Here is an 18,997-nt window from a genome sequence, read left to right as displayed (position 1 = left end):
ATGATACTGTGGTTTCCATGTATGTGTTCTGTATACCAGTGTACACCAGGGAGTTGAAAATTCTCTACCCACTCCATTTCTCTAGCCAGATTGGAACTAGTGTGGGCTGAGGTGAGCACTGGTTTCTAATGTTCCAGTGGAAACCAATGCCACAGCAATCACATTGACAAACAACAAACACTACCAACAGATAATTTGTGATCATAGGACGTGCAGTGTAGTGCTTTATATACTTCACTTAACTTTAAAGTTAAGAACCTTAACAGGATGCAATTTAAACAGCATTGTTTCAGCCTTTACTTAAGTCATTTTGTATTTGGAAACTAAAGTTAACTAAAGTAAACGCCACCTTAAAATGCTGGTGTAAGCCTTTCCAGTTCAGGGTCAGAAAGAAGGAGTGACAGAATGAGATTAGGAACCTACCTCCTTGCCTGAAATGGGTAATATGTTTTTTACTTTAACCCAATTAGCCCCTAATTTCATGATATCCAATTCATGTTTAAGACCCTGTTTCGCTGTAGCCACTCCCACTGAACTCGGGACAGTCGATTTTGATCGTGGTTACAAATTTCATAGCTTAGATTTCAGTGATATGAAAAATTACATACAAATTTACATAAAATTCAGTCAGATTTAACAAACTTTATTTATTACCTCTTTAGAGGCATACATCTTCTAAAAATATTCATGACAAAATAACATTCCTTTCAGATATATTAGCATTTTGCCTCTACAGCGTTTATATACAGTATCTGCATTGAAATTCATAGTGGTACGAATATATAAAGACATTCTACATTTTATTTAAGAGCATATTAAGACTATACCAGTATAGTCAAAATGAAATATCACCTTCCATATAGTTCCAGGATAAAGACAAAACGTTTTTGAAAAATAATACTGACATTACAAAACATTTGAATGAACTTGATGGAATCCACAGTAAACAACAGATTCAAACTAACGGAGCTGGAAGCCTATAGGCTATAGTGAGACACTGCTGCTTATTTCAAGTTTGTTTATGAGTAAGAAATATAAATGAACCAAAGGCATGCATCACACACAACAGAATACAAAACATGTTCAATGTAAATAACATGCTGTTATTTCTTCTATAATACGTTGGTACATTCAACAGAATAGTCAAACGGATCTGAGAGTACGGACAAGAAAAATGCACTGACATCTATCTAGAACACATGATGACAAACTGTTAAGTGCTTGGATTTATCGAAGGTTTACATGTAACAGCAATGCTGAACATTTATGTAATATGGCAATTAGGAGAGGACAAGTCCAGCAAATCCTTATAAAAACAGGCCACATTACAAAAAGTTCTCAAAACAATTGGTTGACTGGATAACAAAATATGCATTCACACATTTGTAACAAACAACATTCTCAAACAAAATATGCTTCCCAACTGCTGAAGGCATCAGTATCTTCTATGAAAGACGAAATACATAAACAGCATCTAGGAATTCACAGATGTTTGTAACACAGCGAAAATAAGCATTGGGTGACAGTCACCCATACTGAAGTCATTTGTTTTTTTTAGATGCACCCTTTGAATGCATCTCCTGTACACTGACATGCATGCTGACAGTGGTTTAAATACTGACATCACCATTTTAGTGTTAGGCAATACTGGTATTGTCATTAGCGATTAAACCAGTAGTTGGGGCAATTTAAATGAGCGCAATAGTGGTCCTCGTTTGTGAAGAATATTGAGAATCTTAGAGGAAGTCAGGTTCTGAATCTGTGTAAACCTATGATGAAGGAAAGCGACTGTTGCACTTCAAGTATGACCTTCCCGACCTCTCATCCATCCAGGGGCTACCTGAATGAGTGTCTGAAATGCACACTCCTCCGCTTGAGCTTCTCCGGGTTGTGGGACGCCATGTGAGAGAATTCTCTGAAGATGTCCAAGTAAGTGGTGTCTCCTGAAAAAAGGGTAGGAGGGTAACAGAACATCGTCATCTACAAGGGCGTTTTATTCATCGGGGGAATGACAGTTGGCCTACCTTACAACGAGGATGTGTAGAAACATTTTCTACTTTTAATCTACATGCCGCCCTTTCAGAGTAACAACAACGTAGTGTAGGGCCAGAGGTGTTGGGCTACACCCACAATGTTTACTTGCTCAAGCGTCACTTCTTTGTGGCCATGGCAACTGCCAAGCAAACGCCTCTGCACCCCCCTGAGAAAGTCTCAGCTTGACTAATGAAGAGGGAACACAGTGGACAGACGACAGCACCTACTACAGGGGGCCGATACACTGGCCTTTCAATTCAATGTCCAGAATTGATTTGCAATTAATTTAATATTGTATAAACAGTGCTGAAATTAGTGGGGTTTTGTACATCCTGAATGTTATGGGGCAAACTACACAAGCTATACTATTTGTTTTTAATCCATGAATTAAATGCCAGAGGACATTGTGTGGTGTTTTGCCGTATACCCTCAGTGTACATGGTTGACTCAGATGCACTGCCTGTTCAAGTTAATGAAGTTAGTAGACAAAGGGTTACAGCACAGCTATAGAAAGAAAAGAATTAAGGAAGCAAGAAGAAGCTACTGTAGGCATTAAATCACATCTTCCATTTATTTGTTTTTCTGATTTTAGAATGCATCAGCAAAGGAAAATGAACAAAGATAGCGGTAGTGTTACACAAATGTATTCAGAGTCGTGTGTTCTCTAAACAATATTCAAAGAAAATGTACAGATTCAGAGACAGAAACAGTAATGAAAATACAGGAGAGTTAGTTGTATGTTACAAGCAAGCAGTTTCAAGTGTTAATATATTTGAACATATTTACAGCAGTGCAGTCCCCTAGTCAACCAATGGTCCAGTCAATCCACTGATTCCAAAACATTGCACGAGTAAATCGTAGGGGCTTGATGTAAATCACTGGCATCTTTTTGTGATTTTAATTGGTCCATATCTTTTCCACAGAATCAAATACCCTCCAGTTTTGTGTGTAATGTCATCTATTCTTAATTATTATAATTTTTATGCACAGTAGAAACCAAAACAAGGGTTAAACTGGAAGCAGACATTAGGTGACAATTATAAAGGTGGTCTTTGGCTTGAAAAATACTCAAGCAACCCAAACAGAATGCCAAAACAGAAATTCCCAGCCCGCGGTAAATACAACTGACCGAATTTCCTGATAACGATTATTCTTTGCATTGAACATGATGTTGGTGATGTGGTTAGGTCAGAAAGTGCACCGTATCATTGGAAACAGGGGTGACTGATCATCCTCTGACTATGTACACACAGGGCGAGACCTACATCCAGCCAAGTCTGTTTGTATTCATGGGAGATAGAGAGATACAGATAGAGAGTGAGTGAGAGAGAGATGAAGGTAGAGAGCTGGCTTATTTGCGTCGACCAAGCTTAATCTCATGTTCTCTCACTAGTCTGTAAAAGTCCATGGGAAACGATCTCTGTATGTTATGGTTTGGTCCATTCCAATGTCAGGTTCAGTTTGACCATGGACCTCAGATCTAACCTCTGCAATTCCATATTATGTACACTTTTGATGATTTGGCAGCACGTTACACCTAGTTCTTTTTAACAGTATATAAAATGTTAACACACACATTAATTAATTAATCAAACAAAACTAACAGGGCTTTGAAAGACCTGGGCAACAGCACCCCATGCACAATTCAACCACGAATCTCAGAACAAATCTAATACCGTATAGTCAAGATACATTAGAATAACATAATAAGCCAATGTTTCCAACAAACATGTACAAATAACCTTGTCAATTTTAATCTTATATAAAAAAAGGTCCATAACATCACAGTTAGATTGTGAGCTGTGGCGGTCTTCTAAAAAGAGGCATGAGGAAACGACAGTTACAGTTGTGACGTTGTGTGCACTCAGGAAAAGAAAAATTAACAAAATATATCAAGTTTAAAAAAATACCATCTGCATCGTATTGATAAACGTAATACAAAAAAAATACAGAACTTCTGTATTTAAATGATCATTGCACTATTTCTCGGGGCAGTCCACTTAAATGAAGGAAAAAACGTACGCTACAAAATGAAAACACCGAAAAGTAACAGACTGAAATTCAAAATTACTGGTAGGAAAAGTGCATAATGCTGCTTTAAAGTCCATGTAAAAGCTTAACTTTAGAAAAGTCCCAGTCAAGACAAGTACATATTAATGATACTACATACTGTAGTATTTCATCTACTCAGAATCACAGTTCATTCGCTTTATTTCAATCCCCTTTAAATCGCCAAAATGAAAGCCCTGCCCCTTCTCAAAATGCATGCGTCTACTAAAGATCCACCTCATGCCACAACACAGCTGGATCAGTATCCTTAAGGTTGTAATAATCAACTAGTTATACAGACTGACTTATAGGTGTTGAAAGAAAGATATTCAGCAAGGTCTGTTACCCCTTGACGAAACAATGCTGATTTGGCATTCTTTCACAAGCTGGTAGATTGATGAGAGTTATGTACAACATAACGGCATGATCTGATCTTTGGTTCAGAGCACATTACCCTGCCGTGAAACCACATTTACACACACACACACGTCCCACTCGAAATGTGTTAAGAGCAAACAAATTAATCTGGCTTGACATTAAAGAGAATTTATGTATATTATAAAGTTGGTCCCTAACCATTAGTAGACAAATGATCGTACAGAGCTAGTTTTCGCCATTATCAGAGTCAACAGTACAGTTTGACATCATTAGTGTTAATAATATTGACATCCTATACCATTGATGAGCCTGAGGGAACAGCGTTTGGCTTATTCTGGTGGTCTCGTTTAAACAATATAAGTAAGCTGCTACGCTGTCTAGAGCATGGGGCTGACGACTTCAAAAGAATCCTGTTCATTAGGGAAGAAGCAGAGGTGGGAGGGAAAGCCGCCAGAGGAATCTGGTTGAGAAAGGTGTGTTTCTGACAATGTCCCTTCCTGAACAAGATTTCAGACAGTCCTACTGCAGTCCTGGCCTACTATTGGTTCCCCCGCCAACCATCACCAGAAAGGAAAGCCTGATTCACTGGACCAGAACTGCGTGACGGACGTCTAGCACTCAGCTATGTTGAGACAGATAAACTCCTGTATGCATTTCTTATACTGCTGCTCAGTGGGGCTGCTAGTGGGATATTGACCTGGTTGGCCGAACGGTCCCTCCGACTCCCGCATCTCCTCGTTCATCCTGGCCAGACGTAACCTGACGCAGGGAGGAGAGGGAAACAACGTCAGTTGGATTAGGTACATCAGTCGGGCTAAGCCCTGGTCACCAAGCATTTAAAAGGATCCGGTGAGGGACAGGGACCGGTGGCCCACTGAAACTCACAAGGTGACGATGTCGGCATTGGCTGCCTGCACGGCGATACTCAGAGGGTCCTGGCCGTCCTCATCCCCGTCGTTCTGTGTGGCTCCTCGTTTCAGGAACAAACACACCTGCCTGTAGAAAGAGACCGGATCGACAAATGCCCTAGTGGTCCCATATCAAGTCTGCATTTCTGTCCCTCACGCGGCGTAGCCCGAAAGAGCAGCAGGAATGGTATAGAAGAAACGGACACAAATCTGCTTTTAATGCAATTCTTATACTTAATCATTGCAGATTACGGCAGTGGTCGGCTGTGAATTAATATATTTGCATAGAATGGACAATAAAGTTCCATTCTACGCATTTCCTGTGGAAATTTTACCGGCGTCTCAAACACAACAGTGACATAAGTGAGAAGAGGGAATGTGCTGTGCTGCTGCTCCCCACCCTGTGTGTCCCAGATATGTAGCATGGTGTAGAGGGCCCCTCCCCCTGGCGTCTCTTTGATTGACGTCCGCTGCATTCTGGAGCAGGAACTCGCAGGCTATCAAAGACCCCTGGGAAGGAATGCACAGGTTCTCAGGCCGTGGTTGAATGAAGCACAACAAAGCGTGACAGGCCCTGGATTATGTCACAGGCATACGGTACTGTACGGACCGAAGCCTGCATCGAGGCACGTCGCAGAACGCTGAGTCGGCCATTAAAGGAGGACACTTCAGCTCGAGGCTTCCAGTGTGTCCGTCTACTTAATGGTGAATGACAAGGGCCGGGGCGCTTAAAATACACCTGCCGTCACAGTAACTCACCCCAATTACAGCCTGTATAAGCGGGCTCTTGCCATCATCCTCGTCGTTGACCGAGTTGACGTCAGCGCCGTGGGCCAGTGCCTCGGCCATCAGGGGCAGGTTGTGCGCCCGGGAGGCCTTGTAGAGCAGCACCCCCGGGTGGACCTCACACACGTCCTCTGGGTCCGACTGGTTCTCGGGCTCCATTTCAGGTTCTCCGCTAGAGTCCTCGGACACCTCACACTCTGCGGGGGCCAAACCAGAACCACTGTTAACAACTGGGATTCGCATCGCCCCCAGGGCAAATGTGTTGTGCATCGATCAGTGACCGCGGTCTGTGTCGCCTCTCACCCTCCTCCGTGACACTGTCCACCACAGAGCCAAACACCAGGATGTCTGTGCTGCCGTCCGTGCTGCCACCCAGACCACTGTCACTGCTCAGACCTGCAGGGCCAAGAGAAGCCAAGACGGGGACATGTTAAACACTACTGCAAACACCCAACACAAAAGGTTCATCTGCGGTTTAGGGCTGTGGCGGATGGACATTAGCCCGGGTTAGCAACTCACTACGAGGCCCGGATCCCGTGTCGAAGTAAGAGAAGAGATTGTCCAGCTCATCTGGACAAAACAGTGACTCTCGTCTGAACTTCCTCTCTAGAGCTGAAGCGGCTGTGAAGAACAGAGAACAATTTTGAATATTAAATTAGCATTTGAATACTAAATGGCGGTAGGTCAGTCAGCGTATGGTCAACCACTAGAACACTGGATAAGAGCGCGAGGACGAGGAAGGTAGCCTCCCCTCAAATTGCCAGGAGAGACGTCAGGGTACCTGAGGACAGGGCAGCAGGAGAGGCACTGCCCGGCTCCGGCCTGTATTTCCGCCGTGTCTTCGGCACGGTGGTGGCGCTGTTGTGTCTCCGGCACTTCCTCACACTCCAGCGTCGCTCCGACTTCGGTCCGCCGTTCACCAGCACCTCAGTGGCCCCCAACTTCTTCAGGAACTTCTTCTCCACATACTTTGATTTGATCCACGCCTCCTTCTCCTGTCTGTGAGGTGTAATAGAAATCTAAGCGTTTATTGTTTAACTTTACGCAGTACTGCTGTGGAAATTCCCCGTCTAATGGAAAAGTCAGAGTGGGAAATGTGAGATAAGGTTACCAACTAACGGAGACTTGATCCCGGAGTTTGAACAGTGTACCAGTTCTTACCTGGAACTTGAAGGCCCTGGTTTCTTTAGGCCCAGCTCCTCACAGGCTCCCTCATAAATGTGGTTGATAACACCATTTCCCAGCTCACACATTAACTTCAGTAACTCTGGCTCCCACGAGTCCAAGTTAAGAGAACGCACCTTGGAGCAGTGAACACCCAAACTCCTGCAACAGAATCACATAAGATAGATTAGGAAAACCATTAAAAAATATATATATATTTGGATGCATTATGTACTCAGGAGTATTCAATAGCTGGAATGGGTAGGAAGCTATTGAACAGCTACATACAAAAAAAATGTAGGTATTTTATCCATGACTTTATTTATCTGCTTATGACAGACGTGGTAGGATAACATTACTGCTGCTTCCCTAATATGCAACACAGGAAGCTCTGAGGACAGTCCTGTGTCCCACCGTCTTACACTGTGTGACATGGGGTGAATTGTTGCTAGGGGTTTGAAAGGCGATATCCCCATGGGAAACAGAGTAGCTGCCCTCAATGTCACGCAAATCGCCGTTTCACCAACAAAACCCTCTGATATCCAGGCAACTGAAGCTAAACTGATGTGTGGAATACTGTTTGTGTATCCCTCATCGTTCATGTGGGAAGACCCGCGTGATCTCATTTCACCACTTAGACAGTAAAAGAGAAACAGATTGAATATTGAACAGAAGGTTCAGAAAAGTTGGCTATTACACAAGTAGAGAGAATAGCTTTGGCTCTGCAGTAAACCTTACCCACTTAAAAGGAAGAAATCTTAATGCTTGACAGACACCATATTCTAGTGTGAAAGCTGTGATGTTCAACTTTTCCCATGGTCTCCGATGTCACGTCACTCCTCTGCATACTCCACTGGCTTCCATTCAAAGCTTGCCTCTTCTTCCGCTGCGCTCTCATTCCTTACATCAAGCTTCCATTTGTAGTGATGTCAGAATGAAAACTAATCCTCATTGGACCAGAGTATCAAAGCATTCATTGATAATAAGCTACTTTCCAAATGCTTCCTGATCCATTTATGTTCTGGCTCTGATCCAGCTATTAGTTCCTTCTTTGCTATATAAACGTTATGAAGTACATTTAACCAAACTGGGCAAGTTAAAGACAGAAAATGACTCTAAAAGCCAAAAGACGTTTGCACCAGTTGAACAGTACTTAAAGACACTTCCTCAAGGAGCAGAAGGATGTCTAGTGAAGTGCTTGCTGAGCATCTGGCAAAGTCATCGAAAGCAGTGGTTATTTGTACTTTTTAATGTAATAATGGCTATTTAATATAGTGCTTTCCGGGCAAAGAAACCCTTATTGCCCACATAAATAGCTTCTAAGCTTACTCAGCGGTTTAAGGAGTTAGGTCACAGTCAGGATTCTCCCTAGGAGTACTTAAACTTGACAGATACGATTAGTCAATACTTGATTTGGATGTAAAATAAAATACAAATGATCAACACACCTGGTAGCAGAACATGTCTTACGCTAAGCAGATAGCGAGGCACTCTTCTGGCCATTGGCAGGGTTCCATATTTTCAGAGCCAAGATGCCAACACGTGGACTAGAACACTAATGACCCCTCAACCACCCTGTATTAGTACTGCGCTCCGTCGGGGAAGACGGTACCTGTGGATGCCGGAGCACTCGATGCAGAGCAGGACACCCAGGTTGATGGAGGCCCAGCGTGGGTCCGCCTGGCCACAGTCACAGCAGTACTCATTGCCCGGGAGACACTGGATACGGTGCAGGATACTCTCTCCTCTGACGCCGCGCTCCCGAGGCTCGCTGGCCGAGTCAATACTGCTGACGGACGGGGAGGCAGTCCGGTCCAGACGCTGGTGACAGGGACACACACAGACACATTTAACATGGGGGGGTGTTGCGGACCGGTTGTTATCACACTGTCGGGCTGCTGTATCGCTACACGCCAGAGTTAGCTTAGGCTGCTTACTCAGCGGTTTAAGGAGTTCGGTCACAGTCAGGTTCTTGGACAGAAGGATGTAACATTGTTCCTGCGTACCTCAATGTAGTTGTAGTCGGGGCTTTCCCTGTAGGCGGAGGCGATGCTGGCCTGCACTGCTTGGATCCACGCTAGCCGAAGCTTCTCCGACTCAGCCTGCAGCATACAGCTCCTAAAGGACAGACAACCTCGTGTTACTCCCTAGACATCTTCAAACGTCACTTCATAGGAACAACTTAGGAAATAACCTTGAATCAACGGTTGGTTGAGTAGCTCTAAGTCACATGCATTTGAACACCTCTGCTCAACACTTTAAAAGCAGACGGCATCCCTTCCTCAGCAAATATGCAGACAGTATGTTCCCTTTTAAATTAAAAATCAGCATGGTATTCTCTAGTGCTTTATGTCTATAGTTCTGATATTATATAATCAGTATATTGTTTTTGTATAATGTATGTTGCCTTAAATAGTAAGGTTATCCAGATACTATGAAGTTGGACATACTTGGTAGGGGAGACAACCTCAAAGCAGAACCTCCTTTCAATGTCTTCACAGGGCTTGACTGAACACAGCCTTAGGTCCTCTACCACCACGGTCAAGGAATCCTATTGGTCACATGGAGTAGAGCCTGGGTTAGTAACTGTGCCTATGAGATAAATGCTTCATCACACCACCACACCTTCCACAGCAGAGAAGAAATGTCACTAGCCAGTAGAAGTTAAGATTCATTTTGATGAATGTAGACGTTTGAAAATTAGAAAAGGCTACGCTCACCCACCAATTAGAAAAGGGGACCAGGTGCATGAACCAAAACTCATCCAGATCTCACTGGGTTTTATGTTCCAGACAAATCACTGTGGCCCAAAGTTGAGGTGAGTTTTCACTTTACTATGTTAAGTGTTTCCAGCTGATCTAATTACATTTGGATATTTCAGTCAGAATGATCGGGTACTGTACTTCTCAGGTGTATTCAGCTATCCAGTAAAACTCCTCCACTGTGAAGGGTTGACTTTCACCAACATGGAGTCGACACTGACTTCCGGAGCAGCTCTGCACTCTTACCTAATTAGTGTGTAAACTCTTGACCCCTCGCCACCTCCACCCACCTCCACCCACCCACCTCCACCCATCCGGAGATGTATATTTGGACTTGCCTTCAGCTTCTTCTGATAGACCAGCTGACTGTTCTGGATGGAAAACCACCTCCTGGGGAAAAAAAATGAAATTACTAAAAGTGGTTGATTATGATGTTAAATGTTGACAGATTTCCTTCTTTCATGAGATGGCGCTGAGCTGCGGACTTTGGATAACAAAAATAATTGTGGTTATGACAGTTTCCAGTGAAGCATGTAAAACAAAAAAACTTGTTAAAGAACAGTTAGGTAACCCTGCAATGCACTTATATAATATGCTTGGAAGTTAGAATGTGGGTGGTTAAAGGAGAGTTACTGATTAGTTGTCCACCTACCTGTTCCACGTCTTAAAGGCATTGCTGGCCCTCTTAAACAGGTATCCCTCCATCACAACACCATTGGGTGCGTCCACATTGAACAACTCTGCCTTTGAATCCTCGTAAGAGAAATCCTGTCATAGAAGAAAAATGTAAAGGAGACCCAGAGTTAACCCCGTGGTTTATTGGAGGAGGTGGGACTGGGGATGTGACTGATGTTGGTAAATGAGTGTACAGGAGATGCAATGTGACAAGAGATTCTCTTCATGCAATTTTTTTGACCGTCACATCAGAATACACTGTAAGCCCTCCTTGTAAGACGCATATATGTGCAGTCAAGTGTTCACAATCTCGTGTGTGTTGTACATGAGATGTGGAAAGCCTGCCTGTATCCTGACAGAGCTTCTCTCTGTGCCGCTTAGGAACTACCATCTGAGAGGTCCACAGTGACACAAAACGGTTGCATAAGAAATTCTTCTGACTGAAGAAATCCTATATTACCCCCCTGCTCTTTTCAGTGTCTTCATAATGCTCATCAAGCCTCTTCAAGTCACTAATGAGACAACAGTGTCTTGGCAAATGAACATTCACTACCGTGATGCAATGAGGTTAATAGGCCACGCAAAATATGCAGCTAAATAGTTATTTTGGGCTGTTATTCTGTCAGACTGGATCCATCACAGATGTTGGTGCACACTGCTGTGTTGTGAAACACGATCTCATCTCTAGAATGGGGCACATCGTAGATGCTGCTACCTGCGATAAAAGCTGAACTAACTTCAACCAGCTCTATAGCAGAAATGAGAGCACAAAGACAATGATTTAGCTGCTCATTTAAAAAAATAAAATAAACATTAGAATACCATTGTTCTTCAATGTCAATCATTTATAGACACTGCAATGTGTACATTTCCATTATTATTATAAAAAAGTTAGCTTAGGCTGCTTACTCAGCGGTTTAAGGAGTTAGGTCACAAAAAAAAAAACGGAATTGGTATAAAACCTGCATACAGTTTGTATATAATTATATAACAGTTTAGGTTGACTATATACAATAACTGCTACATATCAAATCGTGAGCGTACTTGATGGTTACTTTTAACAAGGTATAATTGTTGTTTACATTTTTCTTAAATGCGAATTATTTTTTTTATATATGAAACGTACTTAAAATTGAACTATTTTCAAATGACATGGATGTCCATAACATTTAAATGAACTGCACCTCCCATGGTCGCAGCTCCATCCAAATAAGCTATCCTTCCAAATCAAACAGTGCACGATTGACTTGAGTATTTTATAACTTTCTGTATGGATTGTCTTAAAATGCATTGATCTAGAAAACGGAACGGAAGTGGGCTTAGATTGCTTTAGCCACACAATGTTAATCAAAGTTCCTGTATGCTCATCAATCACTCCTTATTTGAAAAATACTAATACCTTATCTCCCAATGTCTTTTTTTTAATCACAAATATCTACAGTTTCAGCTGAATTTGCTGCTGTTTACTATGTTATTTGAAATATGCTATTCAACACTGCAAGGATTTATCACGAGAAATGTATTTTAAAGGAAGGTAAAATCTACATAACAACATACTACAAATGTAGTCAAGATTATAAAAAGTACAAGTGAATATGTAGGTTAGTAAAGTGGAAAATAAAACTCAACCCACCAGAGTGTGGTCCAACCTTCCAAATATCTTCATTTTCAAGCGTTTTAAATTATCCAACAGCATTGGACGTTTAAACGGGTAAACGAAACTAGAACAGAAACAATACAATACCGAATAAAATGTTCAGTGAATAGAGATCCCTGTGAACAAGTCCACTCTAATTCCTTTAAAATGCTTAGACCGCTACAGCCAATTGTCCGTCGAGTGTAATTACCCCACACACACATGTGCACGCGCTAACCAGCCACCTGCGAGTTGCTGTGAGAGGCTTTGGATTATATCTTATTATCATACAGCTGCTAATTCAATTGCGCACTTTAAAATTTCAAGTCAGATCAGACTAAGGTTGCTCTTGACCTAGAGACCGGAAGATTGTTATGTGACACAGGACTCCACGCAGCGCAGTGACACTTCTACGACTCTTCAACCACCGGAACGAGCATTCTGTAGCGCACGAGAGGGAATCTTTAGTCACTGGATTCCATCTGGCAATGATCCCAGTTACAATAGACAATCACCACTGATAAGCTGTATCCGCCTTTTAAACATGTAACCGAACAAAGAGTAAACAACCAAAACGCAAGCCGCTATAGAAAACCCAAGAGTGTAGCAGCACATTCACCATATAAGTCATTTATGCACGTGTCCATTTTCAGTTGCCATCAAGAATTAAAATCCTTACCGTCTACGTGAGGATACCCTTAAAGTTATCCCACGCTTGAAAAAAAGCAAATATTTTATGCTCTATGATATTAAGATGCTCTTCTGCACAGAGTCTATTTATTATTAATGACCTGGCATCATAGGGAAAATGACTGGCATGTGAATAATTTAACAACAGCAACAGAGCGTCTTGTTAGAAATGCAGTCAGGTTTGCTGCAATGCAAGACACACCAAGGCTACTTTTACTTTTAGGGCATTTACCATTAAATCTTTATTGAGCCAGACTTGGCCACCCTGTACTTAGGTTGTGCTGGTTCTGGTCCTGGTCCAGGTGCCAGCAGTAAGGTAGCTGGGCCAGAGGAGGACTTGGAGGTGAGAGATGTAATCAGACATCCAAGGGACAGGATGGCACTTGGTCATAGATCAACCTATCACAATAGGAGTCATGGGCTCAGATAATAAAACAAAAAGGATTTTTCGGGGACAATCCCATATGTGTTTTATGTAAATGTATGTATGTATATATCTATATATATATATATCATTTTTAAGTGGAGGTCGTACACATTTTCATGAATTTAATGTAGATCGTTAGTTTCAATCCATGCAGGTGAAAACTTTGAATTCTAGCAGTCAGTTCAACAGAGGGTCAGGCTTCTGAGAGCTGCATTGCTTTGCATTCTTACATATGTCAGTTTGAGAAAGAAGCCCGTAACAGAGCAGGGCCCTCTCCAATATCAAATGTCTGCAGGGACAGCAAGGCTCACTAATGATTTATGATGCACCACCCTAGCCGTGGAAACAGGATACTGAAATACTTTGCTTGACTGAAAAGTAAGATATTAACCTCATCACGAACACCTCAGTATCCATTAATTAGGATATATCTTGGACAACCCCTCTCTGATAGTATGTCAGGACTCTCGACAATGAATTATGAAATGCGCCCTTATAGACTATAACAGGGACATTCAAATCTGGACCTCAAAGCCAGTTCCAGTCTATTTTCATTGCAACCCTGTAATCAGAGACTTGTTCAGGCCTGACACACCAGATGGGGAGGTGGAACAGAGAACCAGTAGGATCCAGGAGGGTAAGGTTTGAATACCCCTGGCCTATAAGGTAGGCAATGTTGGTCCTGAGGGGTGAAAGCACTTCTGTTTCTTGTCTCTTCCCTACCAGTTCCACTCACCAGGTGTCAAAGCTCTTAAGAAGTCTCTAATTGGAAGCATTGGATGAAACCAAGAAGTGGTTTGATTCACCAGGACTGGAGTGGCCTCCCGCATGGCCTTTTGGGTAATATGTGGACCCTTGGAGTGACTGTGGAACACTATGCCATTTCATACAGAAACACGTTGGCTTTCCAACACAGTTATTTATATATGCCTATGGACTCATTCACACCAACAGTAAGCTCCCTTGTATCCCAGTTGGTAAAGCAAGGTGCTTTGTTTGATTCCCACCGGGAGACAAGAAAAAAAAAAGTACGAACTACCATAAAGCCGTTCTCGTTTAGACGCCTGCGGAATGACTAACATATAAAGCAGTTCAACATACCATTTAATGGATGCTTCATCTACACAACGATGGCAGCTGTGTTTGTGGCATATGTCACAGAACTGATTAAGATACACACAAACCGTAAGACATTTTGATCGGGATCAGCCAAAGCCAACGTCAAATGAGGCAAAAACGCACTAAATAAGATTACACTAAACTAGATTAAACAGACTGAGGAGGAACGTCATGAGTCCTCGTCCGCCTGGTGATGGGAGACAGGGCTGCCCACTCTGACACTGATTAGCCCAGTCTGTCAGTCTGCAGCCAGGATCTTCTGGTCCCCTCAGCTCTACCCCTGACCAGCTTGGCACCTTCCCTGAGTAGCAGCAGACCCGTGGGAACAGCCTGTTCACGTGGAGTCTCGTGGTCCTCTTAGCTCTCCTTACACTGCTGCCACAGGAATGTGTTACATTCACACATTTACAATTTCTAAATCCCAATTCTGTAGTAAGCGTCTAATGATTATGGTAGCCTTAATATAAGCTATTTAATATGATTTCTATCTTTCTTATGAACACATATTTAAGAATGTGTTTAGTTGAATTCAATAAGTTATTCAAAAGACTGGATTAGATTCAACTTTATTGTCACTGAACAAGTACCAGTACAGTACAACGAAATGCAGTAAACCAGAGGTTCTAATAGAAGAGGGCAGTAATTAAGTCTAATGTATGTTACAGGTGGGATGTATAGATGTGCAGTGAAGGCAAGAAGAATGTAACCTAGAACACACTCTTGGAACATTCTTTTGAAAAGGGTTCTTTGGTTCCTTGAAATAGTTCTAAATGGAACCAAAAAGGGTTCTTTAAACGGGAAAGATGAATAACCTTTAAGGTTCAAGTCAGCACCTGTTTTTCTAGTGCAGTGTGACGGTACTGTACTATAGTGTGATGCGGTACCCTAGAGCCTGAGAGACATATAGTAGCTGCAAACTACAGGCAAACTTGGCCAGGACAGAGTTCCTCCATTAAAACCTGTGTTAAAAATGAATAAGACTTCTCAGGGGTTTACAGGCATTCTCTGCTCCGTGTACCAGGGAGGTGCTCCCCCACTCGCTGGCAGCACTTTATTCTGCTCTCTGCTTTTTGTACTTCATGTCAGGGCACCCACCACAACATGTACGTTTACACAGGGGTTATTGCTCATGTTCAGATGTGATATTTAACACTTACAGAAAGGAGAAGGATTTTAGTGAGGGAAGGGGAACACAAGCATGTAGGTCAGACCACTGCATGTTTTTTAAAAGCAGCTACTAATTTTTCAAATGTCTCAGCCGAGATAGAAGACGATGCTTGAAGTGATGTGAAAACAAACACATTCCCCAAATACTATGATATTAACATCGAATATTCATTCTGGTCGGCATCAGAACTTGCAGAAACACATCAGCCATAAACAGTGGCCATCAACAAGATGTAATCTTGGGGAATCTACAAAACCTACATGAGAACTATTCCGCAGATCACGTCTGAACAGAAGAAATCCAAACCCGATCCACCCACCTCGGAACAAACTACGTACTCTGCCATCGTATGCTCTGCCTACTGAAGTCATACAGAACTCACAGGTGCTCACGGCTCCACGTACATTATTTAATGTACTGTAGTGTGCTCTCTCAAACCACGTACGCAAAAGCTTCGGATAACTAAGAGTTGGCTAATGTGCTCCTGTGGTACATCTTAGCAGTGCTGTGCTCTATATGTATGCATTCATCCCTCACAAGTGTAGAAACTGTACTCACCTGCATCAGAGTCTGGTGGGGCCAATGGTCGGGGAATCAGGGAGATGGAGAGAGAAAAGGCAGCATTATAACACACACAGGAGGACAATTGAGGGACTGATATTCATGCTTCACTGTATCTCAGATTTGAATCCTACTGGCCTAAGAGCCACATAAAGTAACTAGAAGCCGGTGTCCCTGACGTCTGGGCCCTATTTCACAACAACCAGCCCTACAAAAGCCTTATATTTTTGGTTTCTGATCAAATGCTGTACTTCATTTTTCAGGCTAATACACACTTGCCAGTGGGGTCGTGTTAGTTGCCAGTGGCCTTTGGGGCATAAACAGATCAATAACATCCAGTCCGGCCCGTCTTGTTTCTCTGTCTGCCCACAGACTACTGGCAGTGGCCTGGTATGAGCCGGTTGCCCAGGGCTGCCTGTCTGGCATTCTGCCGGCGTGGGGACAGATGGCCACTGATCCTCCCTGAGGTAAGCATTGTCCCTGGGGCTCAGTGCTCTGAAACAGGACAGTTCACTGTCACATGGAGATGATGAGGACCTAAGGAAGTCCAGGGATTATTCGTTCACAGCCAGGACAAGACTAGCCTTGAGCTAGATGGGTTTTGTGCTGTCTTTCATACTCATATGATCAATGTCGCGCTGGACAGCGCAAACAGGTCGAGTCGGGATACATTTCATGCACGTCAAGGAACCATTGTCTTATGGCTTCAGTTCCCACATTTGACGGCTAAAATTATGGTCTTGAAATCCATTCCTTTTTTTTTTTTTTTTAAACCTGTCCCAGAAGGATCTATGTGTTTGCTGTCAACTTCACATCAAACTGAAACCTTTATATCAGTAAATATAGAATGGCAAAAGTGACTGGCACCCGAGACCAAAATGATCTGTGAAAACTTTAAAATAGAACACAAAGAGAGGCTCAATGAGATCAGGACAGAGAGAACTCTTTTCAAATGTCAGCAGTTTACATATTACACAGTTAACGCCACAGATCTTAATGATTAGCAACAACACGTGAAAAGTGATGAGCACTGTTGTTTACAGTAGACGGCACTGGGATTAGCCTCTTAAAACACTTAATTCTGCCTGATTTACCAGTCACATCAATGACCAGGCTTTCTAAAGCAGATTAATAAATTGCCTCCTTCCTAATCCCCCAGTCATAACAGAAGACAGCCTTGCAGGTGGTGAATTCACTGGACTGAAGGGAACGCTGACATGTAAAACAGAAATCCTAGTACAGACACGGCCAACTGACATCATTAAGCCATGTATTCACGGAGCATGGCAACGCTAGAGTCCTGGCTATTGCACACGCAGCATGTTATCCCGGACCTGGCCGACTGACTGAAGAGAAGGTGAGAAGTGCACTGGTGGCGTGCTCACCCGCTGCTGTATCGTGGCGTGCTTGTGTTCCATGTCCCTCTTCTCCATTGCAGACTCAATCACCAACTGATCCAACTGAAAACAAGATTTAAAACGCACACTCAGGTGAGGTTGATCGCCCAGCTGAGATCCGGGAGTAGAGAAGAGGTTAAGCCAAGGAATATCCATGAGACTGTGTCCTCTTACGCCAAAAGTGTAGAAGTCAAAACAGAGTTGAAATCAAGAGTTGAAAACGACAACTCTGTGTTTTTTTTTCAATAGGCCATGGTTAGTTTCACTGTTCTGCATACAGCGGTATGTGGGTACTGTATTTCCCCAGACAGTGTACAAGGCTGCCGAAGTCTAAGACTAGGATTGTTATGGGTCTGCTACATAAACCACCCAAGCTCATTCAGGGACAACACATAATGTCCCCGGTTTCACAAAGCCAAATCAGAGGGCAAACGCACTGTTATGTAAAACAGATGGCAGAGCAGTGATGCAGTTGCCTGGGTCAATATTTTCAATCGTAACCAATTCAGTACCAGGACCCAGGGCTTATGGCCTAACAGAACTGGCCGCGGATGAGGGTGGTGAAGGTGTACTGATGCTCACCTCAGCAGCTAGTTTCTTCATGTAGGGGTCAATCTCATCCAACAAGTTGTAGCCTTGCTGAAAGAGGGAGTACTGGGCATGCATGAAGGACAGCATCTGCAGGATAAAGACATACGAGAGAATATAGGCAATACATCATCGGTATCTATCCCAAACACTCCACAGCGCTGTGCTGAATGTCGACTGATTCGATATTCAGAGGCACTTACAGCATCTAGGATCTCAAACTTCTTCTTGGCTTGAAGGACATTGATCTGCAGGAGGGGAAAAGGTAAGGGTGAGAAACACTTCGGATTACAATGAAACCAGAATCAGTCGGCTGAAACATGTCCCTCTTGTGGACAATAGCGTCTCCTACAGCCCTGTCAATGTCAATGTTTTTTAAAATGTTTTGTTCTTGTATTTTATAAACGTGGTGACATAGATGAGATGATATCAAAATGGTGAATCTATCATGGTCACCGTGTTGGTATTTTAGGAATGAAAACATTGACATTTAGCTCATTGTCAACTTCAATGAATGATGCAAACCTAAATGAGATCTAGTGACACAACTGAGAGGTCACTAGAATAACTCCCCGCACACACGCACACACACACACACACACACACACACACACCGTGACCTTCAATGCCTCTAGCCGCTTTCACAATAAAACCA

General features: G+C 42.9%; 1 protein-coding gene across 3 annotated transcripts in view; it reads right to left on the bottom strand.

Moving 5' to 3' along the window:
- Positions 1–627: 627 nt before the first annotated feature.
- Positions 628–18,997, bottom strand: part of acap3a (ArfGAP with coiled-coil, ankyrin repeat and PH domains 3a) — a 55,897-nt gene continuing 37,527 nt past the window's right edge. For 2 of the 3 annotated variants that reach the window (XM_010875336.3, XM_020052011.2), the window contains exons 7-24: positions 18,546–18,590; positions 18,337–18,432; positions 17,743–17,817; positions 16,355–16,366; positions 10,734–10,849; positions 10,420–10,471; positions 9,770–9,870; positions 9,326–9,437; positions 8,932–9,140; positions 7,317–7,481; positions 6,937–7,154; positions 6,675–6,776; positions 6,459–6,560; positions 6,129–6,352; positions 5,770–5,879; positions 5,347–5,457; positions 5,159–5,220; positions 628–1,943 (exon numbers count right to left, since the gene is read on the bottom strand). In XM_010875336.3, the coding sequence (XP_010873638.1) occupies positions 1,837–1,943; positions 5,159–5,220; positions 5,347–5,457; positions 5,770–5,879; positions 6,129–6,352; positions 6,459–6,560; positions 6,675–6,776; positions 6,937–7,154; positions 7,317–7,481; positions 8,932–9,140; positions 9,326–9,437; positions 9,770–9,870; positions 10,420–10,471; positions 10,734–10,849; positions 16,355–16,366; positions 17,743–17,817; positions 18,337–18,432; positions 18,546–18,590 (2,019 nt within the window). In that variant the 3' untranslated portion in view covers positions 628–1,836. The remainder of the gene's footprint in view (positions 1,944–5,158; positions 5,221–5,346; positions 5,458–5,769; positions 5,880–6,128; positions 6,353–6,458; positions 6,561–6,674; positions 6,777–6,936; positions 7,155–7,316; positions 7,482–8,931; positions 9,141–9,325; positions 9,438–9,769; positions 9,871–10,419; positions 10,472–10,733; positions 10,850–16,354; positions 16,367–17,742; positions 17,818–18,336; positions 18,433–18,545; positions 18,591–18,997) is intronic. The other variant, XM_020052012.2, reaches the window with a different exon arrangement.

This window comes from Esox lucius, chromosome 12 (genome assembly GCF_011004845.1).
Source record: "Esox lucius isolate fEsoLuc1 chromosome 12, fEsoLuc1.pri, whole genome shotgun sequence".
Taxonomy (NCBI): Eukaryota; Metazoa; Chordata; class Actinopteri; order Esociformes; family Esocidae; genus Esox; species Esox lucius.
The sequence above is the reverse complement of the archived record's forward strand: the minus strand, read 5'-3'. Positions and strand labels throughout refer to the sequence as shown.